Source organism: Oncorhynchus keta, chromosome 15 (assembly GCF_023373465.1).
Source record: "Oncorhynchus keta strain PuntledgeMale-10-30-2019 chromosome 15, Oket_V2, whole genome shotgun sequence".
Taxonomy (NCBI): domain Eukaryota; kingdom Metazoa; phylum Chordata; class Actinopteri; order Salmoniformes; family Salmonidae; genus Oncorhynchus; species Oncorhynchus keta.
In genome coordinates this window covers 28,655,121-28,670,407 of record NC_068435.1, presented here as the reverse complement: position 1 = coordinate 28,670,407, position 15,287 = coordinate 28,655,121, and the positions used below count along the sequence as shown (strand labels likewise).

Below are 15,287 nucleotides of genomic sequence, written 5' to 3'. Positions count from 1 at the left end.
TCACCCCAGGCACATGACTTATTGTTTTACTTTTGTTTACTAAATGAAGCGTTCATTGTTTCCAGTAACTTATTTCTTGTAATAATGACCTTACCTCTCTCTCCTGTTTTGGGTGAGTGGGGGCTCTGGCCCTTGCCCTCTCCCTTCACCCCCAGGAGGCTGTGTCTGATACTGAGGGACTGCCGGGAGCTTTTGGGGGAGGGCTCAGTCTTGCTGCTGGGGGCACTGGATCAAACACAAAAAAGGTAATATTATCGTACATTCAATTATACAATATGTGAATTTAAGGACTTGTGCATAAGTGGGTGTAAAATGATGTTGCATTGTGGGTCAAATAAAGATGGTGTGTGCGTGTGTTGCTGCATACCTCATCATGGTGTTGTACTCTCTGATCTTTCTGCTGATCAGGTCCTGGCTGGTTATACCAGCATTCTGAAACATAATATAATAATATAATATATGCCATTTAGCTGACGCTTTTATCCAAAGCGACTTACAGTCATATAATGGACAACAAACTATCAGTTTTCACATAACTGGAACACACAAGGTAAGGACAAACAAAATTAACGATTTTGGAAATGAAAAATCATGGATGTTAATTAACCCAAACTTTTTTTAATGGCTGAGCAGTAACCTCACATAACCTTTGGACTACCAGCACATTCAGATTTCTCAAGTATATGTTGTCTTATCAAATATATATATATATATATCTTTTTTTATAGTACTAAGTGAATAGGATTTAGTTGTTAACCACACTGAATCCTGTTTGAGCTATTTAGGAAGTCATGGGTTCTCCCCATTAATGAAAGACTCTGTGGGAGACTGAGACCACAGACAAAGACCGAAGGCTAACTGAGAGGGAGCAAACAGCTGAACAAGCAAGCACACTGTTAACTCATTTCACAGCCAACAGACAAGTTAACATTAAGCCAAGAAAATAAACCACATTCTTGTTAGGGTCCAGCAGGAGATGTTTGTGTTTTTGTATCCTAGTGATCCTACATACAGTAAGCATGAGAAATCAAACGTTAAAATGGTTTGATATTATAAATAGGCTCTAGTAGAGATTCTAAAACAGGACAGTGAGTGTCTTATTTGTGGGGTAAACACCAAACACAACAGTGACAAACGTCATTGGCATAAACCCAAGGAGAAGAATGTTTAACAAAAGCGAGTCTCTCAGCCCAAAAGCTATTGCTTCCACTAGTGACCAAGGACAGTGAGAATGACTAGTGTAAATGAAATAGAAGATGTGTAGCCTGAGCCCCGATGCAGGCGAGGCTATTCACAAGTGATGGCTGTAAAATAGCACACTGGCATTTGACACATCTGCCTTGCAGTTAAGGTAGGACCTGACAAAAATGTGGGTAGTAAAATTCTAGCTACTGTATGCAAGTCCCTCTGGATAAAAACATGGGCTGAGCAAATAATAATCAAATGTGGGATAGACCTATTACTATAAACATCACATCACCATTTATTAGTTGTGTACAGTTTTGCAGATGATATCGCAGGCGCAGCGAAATGCTTATAATTATATGATGAGCTTAGTAACACAGTACTGCAGTGTTGCCAGGCAGAACCCACCTCATCATCCAGATTACTATTCTCCTGGATGACTCGGATCCATGACAGCATGTCATCCCTGCCCTCAGCCTGGAACAGATACTCGCAGTCTGACGTGGTCAGACGCAGCACGTTCTTCCGTTTCGTGTCGCTGTAGGAGATGTCAATCAGGCAGGCTTTGACACTGATTGGCTGTGGGTCGTCGTCGGACTGGGAGTGGGAGGAAGCGTGGGAGACGCCGTCCTTCTTGTCCTTGTAAAGCGTGAGGCTGTGGCCTCGCAGCACGGCATACATCTGCTTCCACGACCTCGAACCCCCACGCTAGAGAAAGAAAGAAAAGAAACAGAGGGAGAGAGAGAGCGAAATGTTGAGTTAAGGACCTGCACGAAGATGTAAAGAGTTAGCACAGTGTGGGTGGGTGTGCGTGATAACCTTTTCACACGATTGTGGATATTTTTGTTTCACATTGTCCTTTCCAGCAACTATGGTGGATACATAACCAGACCAGCGAAGTAGAGCTCCATGTGATTTTGCAGTTGGACAAGGGTAGAAGTGTGAAAATATACCTTGCTCTTCTCAGTGTTGATCTGCCTGAAGTTGAGCCAGCCTTCTTTAGAAGAGTCACTGAATACATCTGAAGAAGAGTCCCTTCTGGAACCGGAGTCATCAGATGACTTGTGTCCATCCAGAGCCTACACACACACACACACCACACACATCAGGAAGAGAGCCGGTGGTCTTAAAGAAAATAGCTCAAATCCCCAGGGAGTCCTTTTCTACTGGTATTTGGGGAGCATCAAAGCCTGTCTGACTAGTGTAGCAAAATCACACAGACAGGTGCGTTCATTATGGCTGAAGAAATCAAGATGATTCAGGCAAAGCCAGGAAACCATACAACACATCCTGTCAATGTGATTAGGAAACCTTTCAAAAGCACGGGGAAAGTACAGACTGTTTTCAAACCAGTTGCATAAAAGTAGCAGCATGTCCCACCGTTAGACACTCTGATTAGGGATAGATATTACCGGCTTTTTGCCCACATATGTTGGGTAGCCATTATACTGGCTGTTTAAACACAGCCAACATGGCTTAGTTAAACCTTTATAGAACTGCTATAAAAGTTGTTATAAAGATAACCAACATGGAAGGGTTAATAAAACCTGTATTGAGCGGTTTCCTCACCTTCCTCAGGCCCCTCAGACTGGGCATGTGTTTACTGTTTGACCGGCTAGAGACAGAGGAGAAGGGAGACAAATAACTGATATTAGGAGGATGAACCAAAACCATTGGAGAACAGTATCAAGTAGAAAATGAGACCAAATTCCACATCTCCAAATTTAAAAAAGGGACTCACCCTCTGCCTTCCTCTCTGTAGTTATCCAGACCCTCGTCGCAGGATTTGGACCGCTCTTGTTTGGTCTCGGCATCAGAATCCAGAATAGCATTTCTGAGAGACTCTTGAGACCGGGACAAACAACGACAGTGTTTTTTAGAGCGTGTAGACAGAGTGATGTGGCATAGCTGAGTGTTATTGGTGAGGTTCAGTGGTGGTGTTCTCTGAGGTAGCTTTAGGGCTCAATATCACAGGGCAGAATTGTGTTCATATCAAATGCAGAGCCAATTATACTCTGAAGTGATTTAGCACTGATGGAGGAGACATCCTAGCTGCTTTCAAGCCTGTATAAAGAACTGGGCCAATGTCATGCTTCCTTAGAAAACTCCAGCACCGAGTTCTGTCACATCTATTATGTGGCACATCTAGACAGTAACAACGCAATGGATGCGGCTGAAAAGGCACTGTAGTATTCCCTATATAGCGCACTACTTTCGACCAGGGCCTATGGGGATTGGGGATCTGGTCAACAGTAGTGCACTGCATACGTAGTGTTTCAGATGCCACCAATGACTAAAACAACAACGGCATTGACAACACAGCAACTGACAGTACTGTATTTGCACCTTAACCATGACAACCAGGAGCCCCGCCCCCAGAGTGCCTCTTACCTTGGTCATGTGACAGCTGTCGGCGCATGAGAGGGTACGGGGAGGAGCTTGGGCTAGGGGGGGCTGTAGTTATGGCTGGAGCGACAGATATCACGGCGGAAGCAGGAATGGACGTGGCCTCATGGTCAACACTAGGGCTAGCCGGCTCATCTGCAACAACACAAGCTTAGGTATTACATGATGGATAAATATATGTTATGAAGCACTTCATTAGTCATCATGTTCCTCCATCTCACCATGATCTTCCTCATCATCACAATGGATAAAATGTACCTAAACTTCTGATTATGGTGCGACAAATTTGTTTAAAACAATAATTCAGCTTCCTGAGATACTCCAGTTACGTATCATCAACAAGTAGACCACTGCAGCATTATGAAGAGTCCCAAAGACACTTATGGCACTAGACCAACACGGCTCCTAGGAATGAGGACGTCTCTCTCCCCCTCCCTTTCTGACATGGCCTGTTTTCTAAAAGAAAAGTGTGAAAGTTGTTAACTGCTGAGTAGAGCAGCATCTCCAACGCCGCCCAACCCGGGCCCGCCGAGCCCAAAACAGCTCAGAGTGCAAAGCTGCTCTCTGCCTGCAGCCGCGGGGCTTGTGGAGCTAAATTTAAAAGCCACTGCCCTAGTTCCTTCCAACATCCCAGGCTGCGCCCATCTCTCATCTCAACCAGGGCCAAGGAGAAGGAGCGTGAAGGAACACCGCCAATGTAGCCCCATAGGCATCCATCACCAATATAGGCCTATCCCATAGGCAGATTCACCCTCGATGTGGACACAAACACACTGTCAAATCTTTAGATCTAATATTCACCCAATACAGCTATACAACATGGGCCAAATGTACAACAACCCCATTGATGCCATCTACTTCAAAGAGCTACCGTTATACAAGCTACAAAAAGATACCACCAACCACCCAACTTTTTGAGACGCAAAATAACTGCATACAAGAAACTGGACTTCTTATAGGTTACACACCACCCCTTCCCCCATCTGAAGAACTCAACACACCGTCTGGTTCCTCCAGCATCAGGTAGCGGCGCTCACACTCCTGGCAGGCCCTGCACCAGCCCCCTTTGTCCAGCCAAGCCCAGGGCCCCAGCCCCATGGCCAGCCTGTCCACCAGCAGCATGCGTCCCAGGGAGGGATTACCAGTCCTGGGGGATGACCCTCACCACACCTAGCCTGGCCATAATTGAACTGGCACAGGACCGGAGCTCCTCACTCAGAAAAACAACATTCCAGCTTCTCTGTTAGTGCTAGACCCAATCCACGAGTCCTGAAGTTCCATGCAAAGTTCAAAAGGTGAAACTTTGCAAGATAAATCCTCAACGAGGTATCGTATTTTAAAACTCTTAAAACAATTAAATGGAACTTAAATTCATGATTCTAAAATATTCAAAACAAAAAACAAAATCCAGCAGGCGATGGATATTCCAATAACACCAGTCATTTTTTAGATTCCAATAAAACCCAGACATGGACACTTATCAGCGGTTAGATCCAAGAGGGTAAGGAAAGTATGTGACCTGGACCAGAGCCTAAGAAAGCTAAAGACGACTAGTGACCAACCGGCTCTGCCACTCTCTGCCACTACCGGGTGGGCCATGGGAATGGAATCTGACCTCACATGACAAGAGCTGAGAGCCCCTACCGTACAGACAGTGGCCTGCCTGCCTGACCTTTCAAACGGGTCATTGATGGGAGCCTGAGGGGCTGGTCAGGCCTGGTCAATCAGACCTCTGTTCTCTGAATCACATCATGGGCACCAGGCCCAGAGTGGTGGTGCTGTGGCTGCCCCAACACCCTCCCTCCTAACTGTAACTGCCTGCTTTGTCTGCACCTGGCTTGGCCCTGCCTGCCTGATTCACTACCAGCAGTGGTGGTATGGACGGACCATGACAGGCAGACATGTAACTGCTACATGCTACATGACACAGAAATAGATTTCTAACTGGTTAAAGAAAGACCATCATCATCACGGGAGATAATGTAAGTAAGGCAGTCTGGTAACAAGATGTCGGTTCGCGTCTATTGACGATTCCAGCTCGACTTTGCTTTATGACAATTTTTGTGTTAATTATTACGTTGTTAGCTCAGAATGTTTGTGCAATAATTTCCTACGAACACTCGGATAATCAATCGGAAGCTACACACACTCAGTTTACCAGGTCTGGAATAGTACATGGGCTCCTGTTGCTCCTGGCCGAGATGACCTAAGGCAACGCCAGCAAAGAAGAAAGGGGGACTCAAAGCTAGGCTGAAAAAGCAGGCTACACGGCCTCCTCTTCCTAGTATGGAAAATAAACTTTGTGAACTCAGAGCATGGCTTTAATCGCAGAGGGTCATCAGGAAATGCTGTGTCTTGTTTTTCCTCAAATGTAGTTTACGAACAACACACTCGACTCTACAATTCAACCAAAATGATTTTCCATATTCCGAAAGGGTCGAATGGCGGCTTCTGGTAAGATTTGGGGGGAGCGGAATCTTTCCTCAAACAATTCCTGGTGTACAGTAGTTGAAAACATTGCGAGCTCCTGTTCACCTGACCAGGAGGTGCTAAAATGACAAAAGTTTTTTTCAAAAGTTTTTGACCAGGACAGGGCCAACCAGGTAGGATATAACCCCACCAACTTTGCCAAAGCACAGCCCCCACACCACTAGAGGGATATCTTTAACCACCAACTTACTATCCTGAGACAAGGCCGAGTTTTGCCCACAAAGACTCCTCCACGGCACGAACACGGGGGGCAACCCAGACAGGAAGATCACGTCAGCGACTCCAACCCACGCACCCCTTCTAGGGACGGCATGGAAGAAGACCAGTAAGCCAGTGACTCAGCCCCCGTAATAGGGTTTCAGGCGGTGAATCCCAGTGGAGAGAGGGGAACCGGCCAGGTAGAGACGGACAAGGGCGGTTCGTTGCTCCAGTGCCATTCCGTTTACCTTCACACTCCTAGGCCAGACTACACTCAATCATAGGACCTACTGAAGAGATGAGTCTTCAATAAAGACTTAAAGGTCGAGACTGCATCTCTCACATGGATAGGCAGACCATTCCATAAAAATGGAGCTCTAAAGGAGAAAGCCCTGCCTCCAGTTATTAGCTAAAAAATTCTAGGGACAGTAAGGAGACCTGTGACTTTAGCGTCCGTATGTACGGCAGGACCAAATGGGAAAGATAGGTAGGAGCAAGCCCAGGTGTAATGCATGGTAGGTTATCAGTAAAACCTTGAAATCAGCCCTAGCCTTAACAGGAAACCAATGTAGAGAGGCTAGCACTGGAGTAATATGATCATTTTTGGGGGGGTTAAAGTCAAGATTCTAGCAGCCGCATTTAGCATTGAATGAAGTATATTTAGTGCTTTATCCAAGTAGCCGGAAAGTAGAGCATTGCAGTAGTCTAATCTAGAAGTGACACAAAGCATGGATACATTTTTCTGCATCGTTTCTGGACAGAAAGTTTCTGATTTTTGCAATGTTTGTTACGTAGATGGAAAAAAGCTGTCCTTGAAACAGTCTTGATATGTTCGTCAATAAGAGATCAAGGTCCAGTGTAACGCCGAGGTCCTTCAGTTGTTTTTGAGACGACTGTATAACCAAGATTAATTGTCAGATTCAACAGAAGATCCCTTTGTTTCTTGGGACCTAGAACTAGCATCTCTGTTTTGTCCGAGTTTAAATGTAGAAAATTGAATTCGAGCCAATCAGTTGTGTTGTGTCAAGGTAGTGGGGGTATATAGAAGATTTGGTAAAAGACCAAGTTCATATTATGGCAAGAACTGCTCAAATAAGCAAAGAGAAACGACAGTCCATCATTACTTTAAGACATGAAGGTCAGTCAATAAGGACGTTTTAAAGAACTTTGAACGTTTCTTCAAGTGCAGTCGCAAAAACCATCAAGAGCTATGATAAAACTGGCTCTCATGAGGACCTCTGCTGCAGAGAATAAGTTCATTATAGTTTAGTTACAAGTCTCAGAAATTGCAGCCCAAATAAATACTACACATTTCATAGTTTTGATGTCTTCACTGTTATACTACAATGTAGAAAATAGTAAAAATAAAGAAAAACCCTTGAATGAGTAGGTGTCCAAACTTTTGACTGGTACGGTATGTGCAAATGCTGGACTGGCGCCAAAGTCAACACGGACTCATCCTTCATACAAAAATAACACTATTACTGTCTGGGCCTATTATGGTAGTGGGAATATTTAGTTAGTTGACGCAGATAGATCATTCAGGCCATGTACGTCATTCATGATGAGAATGTTAGCTAGCTAGCTAAATTAGAACATGTGATTAGAACCCGTTCGGCAAGCCATTTACTGCATTAACATTTCAATCCTCAGGGCATTACATTTACATAGTGGAGTGGGGGCTGTGCTTTGGCAAAGTGGGTGGGGTTATATCCTTCCTGTTTGGCCCTGTCCGGGGGTGTCCTCGGATGGGGCCACAGTGTCTCCTGACCCCTCCTGTCTCAGCCTCCAGTATTTATGCTGCAGTAGTTTATGTGTCGGGGGGCTAGGGTCAGTTTGTTATATCTGGAGTACTTCTCCTGTCCTATTCGGTGTCCTGTGTGAATCTAAGTGTGCGTTCTCTAATTCTCTCCTTCTCTCTTTCTTTCTCTCTCTCGGAGGACCTGAGCCCTAGGACCATGCCCCAGGACTACCTGACATGATGACTCCTTGCTGTCCCCAGTCCACCTGACCGTGCTGCTGCTCCAGTTTCAACTGTTCTGCCTTATTATTATTATTCGACCATGCTGGTCATTTATGAACATTTGAACATCTTGGCCATGTTCTGTTATAATCTCCACCCGGCACAGCCAGAAGAGGACTGGCCACCCCACATAGCTTGGTTCCTCTCTCGGTTTCTTCCTAGGGAGTTTTTCCTAGCCACCGTGCTTCTACACTTGCATTGCTTGCTGTTTGGGGTTTTAGGCTAGGTTTCTGTACAGCACTTTGAGATATCAGCTGATGTACGAAGGGCTATATAAATAGATTTGATTACATTTGATTACATTTACAGTTGAAATATATAGCCAATAAATGTTGTATTGAATAACAGTGTAATTTACATTATGGTTTAAGTAAGAAAACATTTTTGTAATGAACAGCTAGCGTGTGCTTGTCGTAACAGGCAGTACATTCTGATAACAAGCCAGAGAAAAGATATAGGAATCCCACTGGGCAATGGAGGAACGTATAACTCCTCACCCAGCAGACTGTCGACCAATCGCGTTCACATGGGCACGCTGTGTCACGTAGTTGCTGAGCCAATCGTCGTTTAATCCCTTCTCAAAGTCGGGGTGTATTGAGAAACCTGCCTATTTTTTATTTTATTTTACCTTTATTTAACCAGGCAAGTCAGTTAAGAACACATTCTTATTTTCAATGACAGCCTGGGAACAGTGGGTTAACTGCCTGTTCAGGGGCAGAATGACAGATTTGTACCTTGTCAGCTCGGGGGTTTGAACTCGCAACCTTCCGGTTACTAGTCCAATGCTCTAACCACTAGGCTACCCTTCCTCGAAATTACGCAACGCCCCGATTCCAAAGCTCTACGATATTAAAGAGAACAAGTTAATTAGGTCACATCTCTGAAAATATTTGCAATGTTGTACATTTTGTTGACGAAAATCATGCTAAAATTGGTATTTTGAGCTTGCGCCCAATTGACTCCCATACACTCCATGAAGGAGAGCTATCCTTGTCCCAGAATGTACCGTGCGGTCCATTGACTACACATGGGAAACATACACAATGGGCGTTAATACGATTCCAATGGAGATTCCCATCTCTCAAAATTATCTCTGAACAACCTCTAATTGCAAGGTTGCCATAAAGTGTTGCTTTACATGACCTTTGTTGTAAAGCAGTGTAGTGAATCTACTCAACACACAGTGACTGTTCCTGAGTGGCAGGGTTACAGTTTTGACTTGAATCTACTTGAAAATCTAAGGCAAGACTTAAAAATGGTCGAAAAGAAAAATTCTGAATAGAACCTAGGGCAAATATTGTACATCCAGGTGTGCAAAACTCTTAGAGACTTAACCAGGAAGACTCACAGCTGTGATCAATGTAAAATGTGATTCTTACATGTATTGACTCAGGGGTGTGAATACTTATGTCAGGTACACTGGACCCACTCCAATTTGCCTACCGCTCCAAAAGATCCACAAAAGATGCTATTTCCATCGCTATTCACAAAGCTGTGACAAATCTGGAAAAGAGGAACACCTATGTGAGAATGCAGTTCATGGACTTCAGTTCAGAGTTCAAAACTAATGTTCCCGCCACGCGAGACACCAAGCTCAGAGCCCTGGGTCTGGGCACCACCCTCTGCAACTGGATCCTGGACTTCCTGACAGGCAAGCCACAGGTTGCGAGGATTGGCAACAACGCCTTCTCCACACAGACTCTTAACTCAGGGGCCCACCAGGGGTGTGTCCTCAGCCCTCTGCTGTACTCATTTACATTTTTACTCCCGGTTCACCCACGACTGTCGCTTTGCACGACACCAACTCCACTACGTTTGCGACACTATGGTTGTAGGCCTGATAAGCAACAACGAGTCAGCCTATAGGGAGGAGGTAAGTGAACTATGTCATGACAACCTCTCCCTCAATGTCAGCAGAACAAAGGAGTTGATACAGGAAGCAGAGAAGGGAACATGGCCCGATCCACATCAACAGGACAGAAGCATCCACATTGAGGACTTGTCATGGACCAACACCACTCTTGTCAAGAGGGTGCAACAGCGTCTATACTTCCTAAGGCGGCTGAAGAAATTTGTCACGCCGCCCCGGGTCTCTCCGAATACTATCGCAGCGCCACAGAGCATCCTGACCGGTTGCACCACAGCCTGGTACGGACCTCCAGCGGGTGGTGAAGACAGCTCAGTACATCCCTGGAACCGTGCTCCCACCCATCCAGTACATCTACTTAACACGGTGCCTGAGGAAGGGCACGCAACATCGTCAAGAACCCAACACACAAGCTTCTCTCTCCCTTACCATCGGGTAGACGGTATCGGAGCATGAGGTCTGATAGAAACGGTCTCTGAGCCTGTTGGTATCTACAAGCCATCAGACTGCTGAACACTTGAACTGACCACCTGCTACGATTCTCTGCACCCTAGCACAAATGCGCACACACATAAATGCTGCTACCAGACTCTTATTATACCGCTCAATTTATACAAGTGCCCCCAATACACATGTAAATATTGGCACTTTAAATTGTGCCTTCCTGCATTATACTTATGCTACATTTACTTGTCTATTCTACTGCCATTTACTTTTTGTTCATATTCTTCTCTTTTTTATTTCTTATTGTTGTTGAAAAGGAACCTGCAAGTAAGCCTATAGTTGGACGATGTATACCATGTGTATCCTGTACATATGACTAATAAAACTTGACTAGTGCTGTGTAGAGGGGCTTTCACAATAAATGTGAGACAACATTACATTGTCTCTAAAAGGAGGAATTCAAGAGCAGACTTGAATCATTTTAACAATGCATTCAGTAAGTTTCATAACACAAGATGCTTCTGTGCCAGTGGCGGCTGGTGGGAGGAGCTATAGAAGGTCGGACTCATTGTCACGGCTGGAATGGAATCAATTGAACGGAGTCAAACGTGGTTTCCATATGTTTGATACCGTTTCATTAATTCCATTCCAGCCATTACAATGAACCTGTCCTCCTACAGCTCCTCCCACCAGCCGCCACTGTTCAGCACCATTCTACAGCATTGCCCGGGACCTTTGAGGTTAATGTCTAACGACTCCAGCTTACATCACACTGTCACACTTGTGTTTGCGTGTAACATAATAATACTACTAATAATAATATTAGTCCTACGCACTTCTCAGTAGTTGGTATTCGGACTAACCTTATGCAGGTGTGTAATGGGCTTTGCAGTCTTGGTTTCCTGAATACAGTCTTATGACTGGCACACACAGGACTCACACACTGCATTTGCACAGGCAGCCCAATTCTGATCTTTTCCCACAAATTGGTCTTTTGACCAATCAGATCTGCAAACGATTTGATAGTGTAAAAAATATCAGTATTGGGCTGCCTGTGTAAACGCGGGCTCAGTAAAACAACAAGCCCTGGCATTAAGCATGAGAGTTGATTTACAGTGAAAATCATGGTTTTATCTTGTTTAAGAAACACTATTGCTAAATCCACATTGCCATCAATAGGAATGTCTGTATGAACACTACTAGGGTAAAGGCTCAAGGCTACAACTGTTCCATTCCATCCAAATTGTTAAAAAAAGGCATTGGTAAAACAATATTCTTAAGGCTACAACTGTTCCATCGCAAAATGTCTCAGATGTCTAAAGCTCAAATTAGATCATAAAAAAAAGTTACTGCCCCCTTATACCACACACTGGACAGTGTGGTCTCTTCTCATACGGGTTCGGCACTAGGACAAAACTCTAGCTGACTTCTGTCCCATGGGCCATACTAAAAATGTACATGCCCAATCTCTGCTACCTCGCTGTGCTCCAATTCCATAGAACACCTCTGCAGAACGCATCTACAGGGATGATTCCCACCCGAGTTAAGCGTGCGTAAATGGAGCGTGCAATGAGCCCCAAAAGTATTGGGCCAGTGACAAAATGTTTTGTTGTTTTGAGTCTGTACTCCAGCACTATACAATACTATGAGGTTAAAGGGCAGTCTGATAGCTTTAAATTGAGGGTATTTTCATCCATATGGGGTGAACCATTTAGAATTTACAGCACCTTTGTGCATAGCCCCCCATTTAAGTGGACCAAAAGTATCGGGACAGATTCACTTTCATGTGTATTAAAGTCGTAAAAAGTTTAGTATTTTGTCCCATATTCATAGCAAGCAATGGCTACATTAAGTTAGATGCATACACATCATACCACCCCGCTCAAAAAATGAAAACCTCTCCTGTTATTGTAATGGTGAGAGGTTAGCATGTCTTGAGGTATGATATTTGTGCATCTGTAACTTTCTCAATCAACATTACTCACAATTCATTCAGGATTATCTGTAATCCTGGTAGCAACCACATTGACGTAGTGTTTAGAAACATATTCTACTCTTATTTACAATACAAGTGACCAAAATGACACAATACATTATTTCTCATTCATTTCTATTGCGCACAAAATAATCTGAAACAACCAAAACAAACAGCAAATGCTTCCAACACATTTGTAGTCACACAAGCTTAATGTCATTGCGTACTATGAATATGGGACCAAATACTTAAATTATACTTTATTATAAATAAATACATTTATCCCAATACTTTTGGTCCCCTAAAATAGAGGGAATATGTACAAAAAGTGTTGTGATTTCTAAACGATTTACCCCATATGGATGAAACTAAAGCTGACAGTAGTCTGCCCTTTAACCTCATAGTTATTGTATAATTTCAAATACAAAGTGCGAATAGCATGCTTTTCACCCACTATTCGGTCGGGGTCGAGATCTACAAAATGAAGGTGTGGCGGAGGTGTCTACATGTACGCTGTATTCTGACCTTGACTTAATACCTTCATAATGCAACCACATTTACGCGTGAGGAAACCATCATTTTTTTTGGTGTAACATGGCACCGACAGATATGGCAGCTCTGCTTCAAGCTCCTAAGCAACTTCGTAGTATTTAGTTATGTGTTTTTATGTAATGCTGTTCATTGACCATAGTGCTCTCCAAGCTCATCATTAAACTCAGGGCCCTGGGTCTGAACCCCGCCCTGTGCAACTGGGTCCTGGACTTCCTGACGGGCCACCCCCAAGTGGTGAAGGTAGGAAACAACACCACTTTGCTGACAGGGGCCCCCACAAGGGTGCGTGCTCAGCCCCCTCCTGTACTCCTCTGTTCACCCATGACTGGGTGGCCAAGCATGCCTCGAACTCAATCGTCAAGTTTGAAGACGACACAACAGTAGTAAGCCTGAATAACAACAATGACGAGACAGCCTACAGGGAGGAGATGAGGGCCATGGGAGAGTGGTGCAAGGAAAATAACCTCTCAACATCAACAAAAGGAGCTGATTGTGGACTTCAGGAAACAGCAGAGGGAGCACGACCCTATCCACATCGACGGTACCGCAGTGGAGAAGGTGGAAATCTTCAAGTTCCTCGGCGTACACATCACTGACGATGTGAAATGGTCCACCCACAAAGACAGTGTGGTGAAGAAGACGCAACAGTACCTCTTCAACCTCAGGAGGCTGAAGAAATGTATCTTGGCCCCTAAGACCCACAAACTTTTACAGATGCGCAATTAAGAGCTTCCTGTCGGGCTGTATCTCTGCCTGGTACGGCAACTGCACTGCATCACAGTAGGCAAACTACCTGCCCTCCAGGACACCTACAACACCCAATGTCACAGGATGGCTAAAAAGATCATCAAGGACATCAACCACCCGAGCCATGGCCTGTTCATCCCACTATCATCCAGAAGGCGAGGTCAGTACAGGTGCATCACAAATAGAACTGAAAGATTGATTACATTGAGATTGAAAAAATGCTTCTGACTTAAATAGCCATCACTAGCCGGCTTCCATACGGTTATGCAACCCTGCACCTTAGAGGCTGCTTCCCTATATACATAGACTTGGAATCGCTGGCCACTTTAATAATGGAACACTAGTCGCTTTACTCACATTTGTGAACTCATCAAAAAAAAGCAGCGTCCCCTTTTCAGGACCCAGTCTTTCAAAGAAAAAAATAAAATCCAAATGACTTCACAGAGCTTCATTGTAAAGGGTACACGGTTTCCCATGCTTGTTCAATGAACCAGAAACAATTAATTAACATGCACCTGTGGAATGGTCATTAAGGCACTAACAGCTTACAGACGATAGGAAATTAAGGTCACAGTTATGAATATTGTCCTAAGTTGAGAGTCCTTTCTACTGAGTTTGAAAAACGCCAAAAGAAAGATTCCCAGGGTCCCTGCTCATCTGTGTGAATGTGCCTTAGGCATGCTGCAAGGAGGCATGAGGACTGCATATGTGGCCAGGGCAATAAATTGCAATGTCCGTACTGTGATACGTCTAAGATAGTGCTACAGGGAGACAGGGTGGACAGCTGATCGTCCTCGCAGTGGCAGACCACGTGTAACACCTGCACAGGATCAGCAACAATAACTGCCCGAGTTACACCAGGAATGCACAATCCCTCAATCAGTGTTCAGACTGTACACAATAGGCTGAGAGAGGCTGGACTGAGGACTTGTAGGCCTGTTGTAAGGCATCACAGGCAACAACTTCGTCAATAGGCACAAACCCACCATCGCTGGAGCAGACAGGACTGGTAAAAAGTGCTCTTCACTGACGAGTCACGGTTTTGTCTCACCAGGGGTGATGGTCGGATTCACGTTTATTGTCGAAGGAATGAGCATTACACCCGAGGCCTGTACTCTGGAGCGGGATCGATTTGGAGGTGGAGGGTTCCGTCATCGTCTGCGGCACCGTGTCACAGCATCATCGGACTGAGCTTGTTGTCATTGCAGGCAATCTCAACGCTGTGCGTTACAGGGAAGACATCCTCCTCCCTAATTTGGTACCCTTCCTGCAGATTCATCCTGACATGACCCCTCAGCATAACAATGCCACCAGCTATTCTGCTCGTTCTGTGCGTGATTTCTTGCAAGACAGGAATGTAAGTGTTCTGCTATGGCCAGCAAAGAGCCCGTATCTCAATC

The 15,287-nt window shown here is 44.7% G+C and overlaps 1 protein-coding gene across 6 annotated transcripts in view; it reads right to left on the bottom strand.

The window, feature by feature from the left end:
- Nucleotides 1-15,287, bottom strand: part of LOC118394737 (rho GTPase-activating protein 21-like) — an 85,264-nt gene that overhangs the window by 17,681 nt on the left and 52,296 nt on the right. For all 6 annotated transcript variants that reach the window (XM_035788229.2, XM_035788232.2, XM_035788231.2 and 3 more), the window contains 7 exons: nt 3,577-3,726; nt 2,927-3,029; nt 2,755-2,800; nt 2,139-2,264; nt 1,594-1,893; nt 368-432; nt 95-225 (listed from right to left, as the gene is read on the bottom strand). In XM_035788229.2, the coding sequence (XP_035644122.1) occupies nt 95-225; nt 368-432; nt 1,594-1,893; nt 2,139-2,264; nt 2,755-2,800; nt 2,927-3,029; nt 3,577-3,726 (921 nt within the window). The remainder of the gene's footprint in view (nt 1-94; nt 226-367; nt 433-1,593; nt 1,894-2,138; nt 2,265-2,754; nt 2,801-2,926; nt 3,030-3,576; nt 3,727-15,287) is intronic.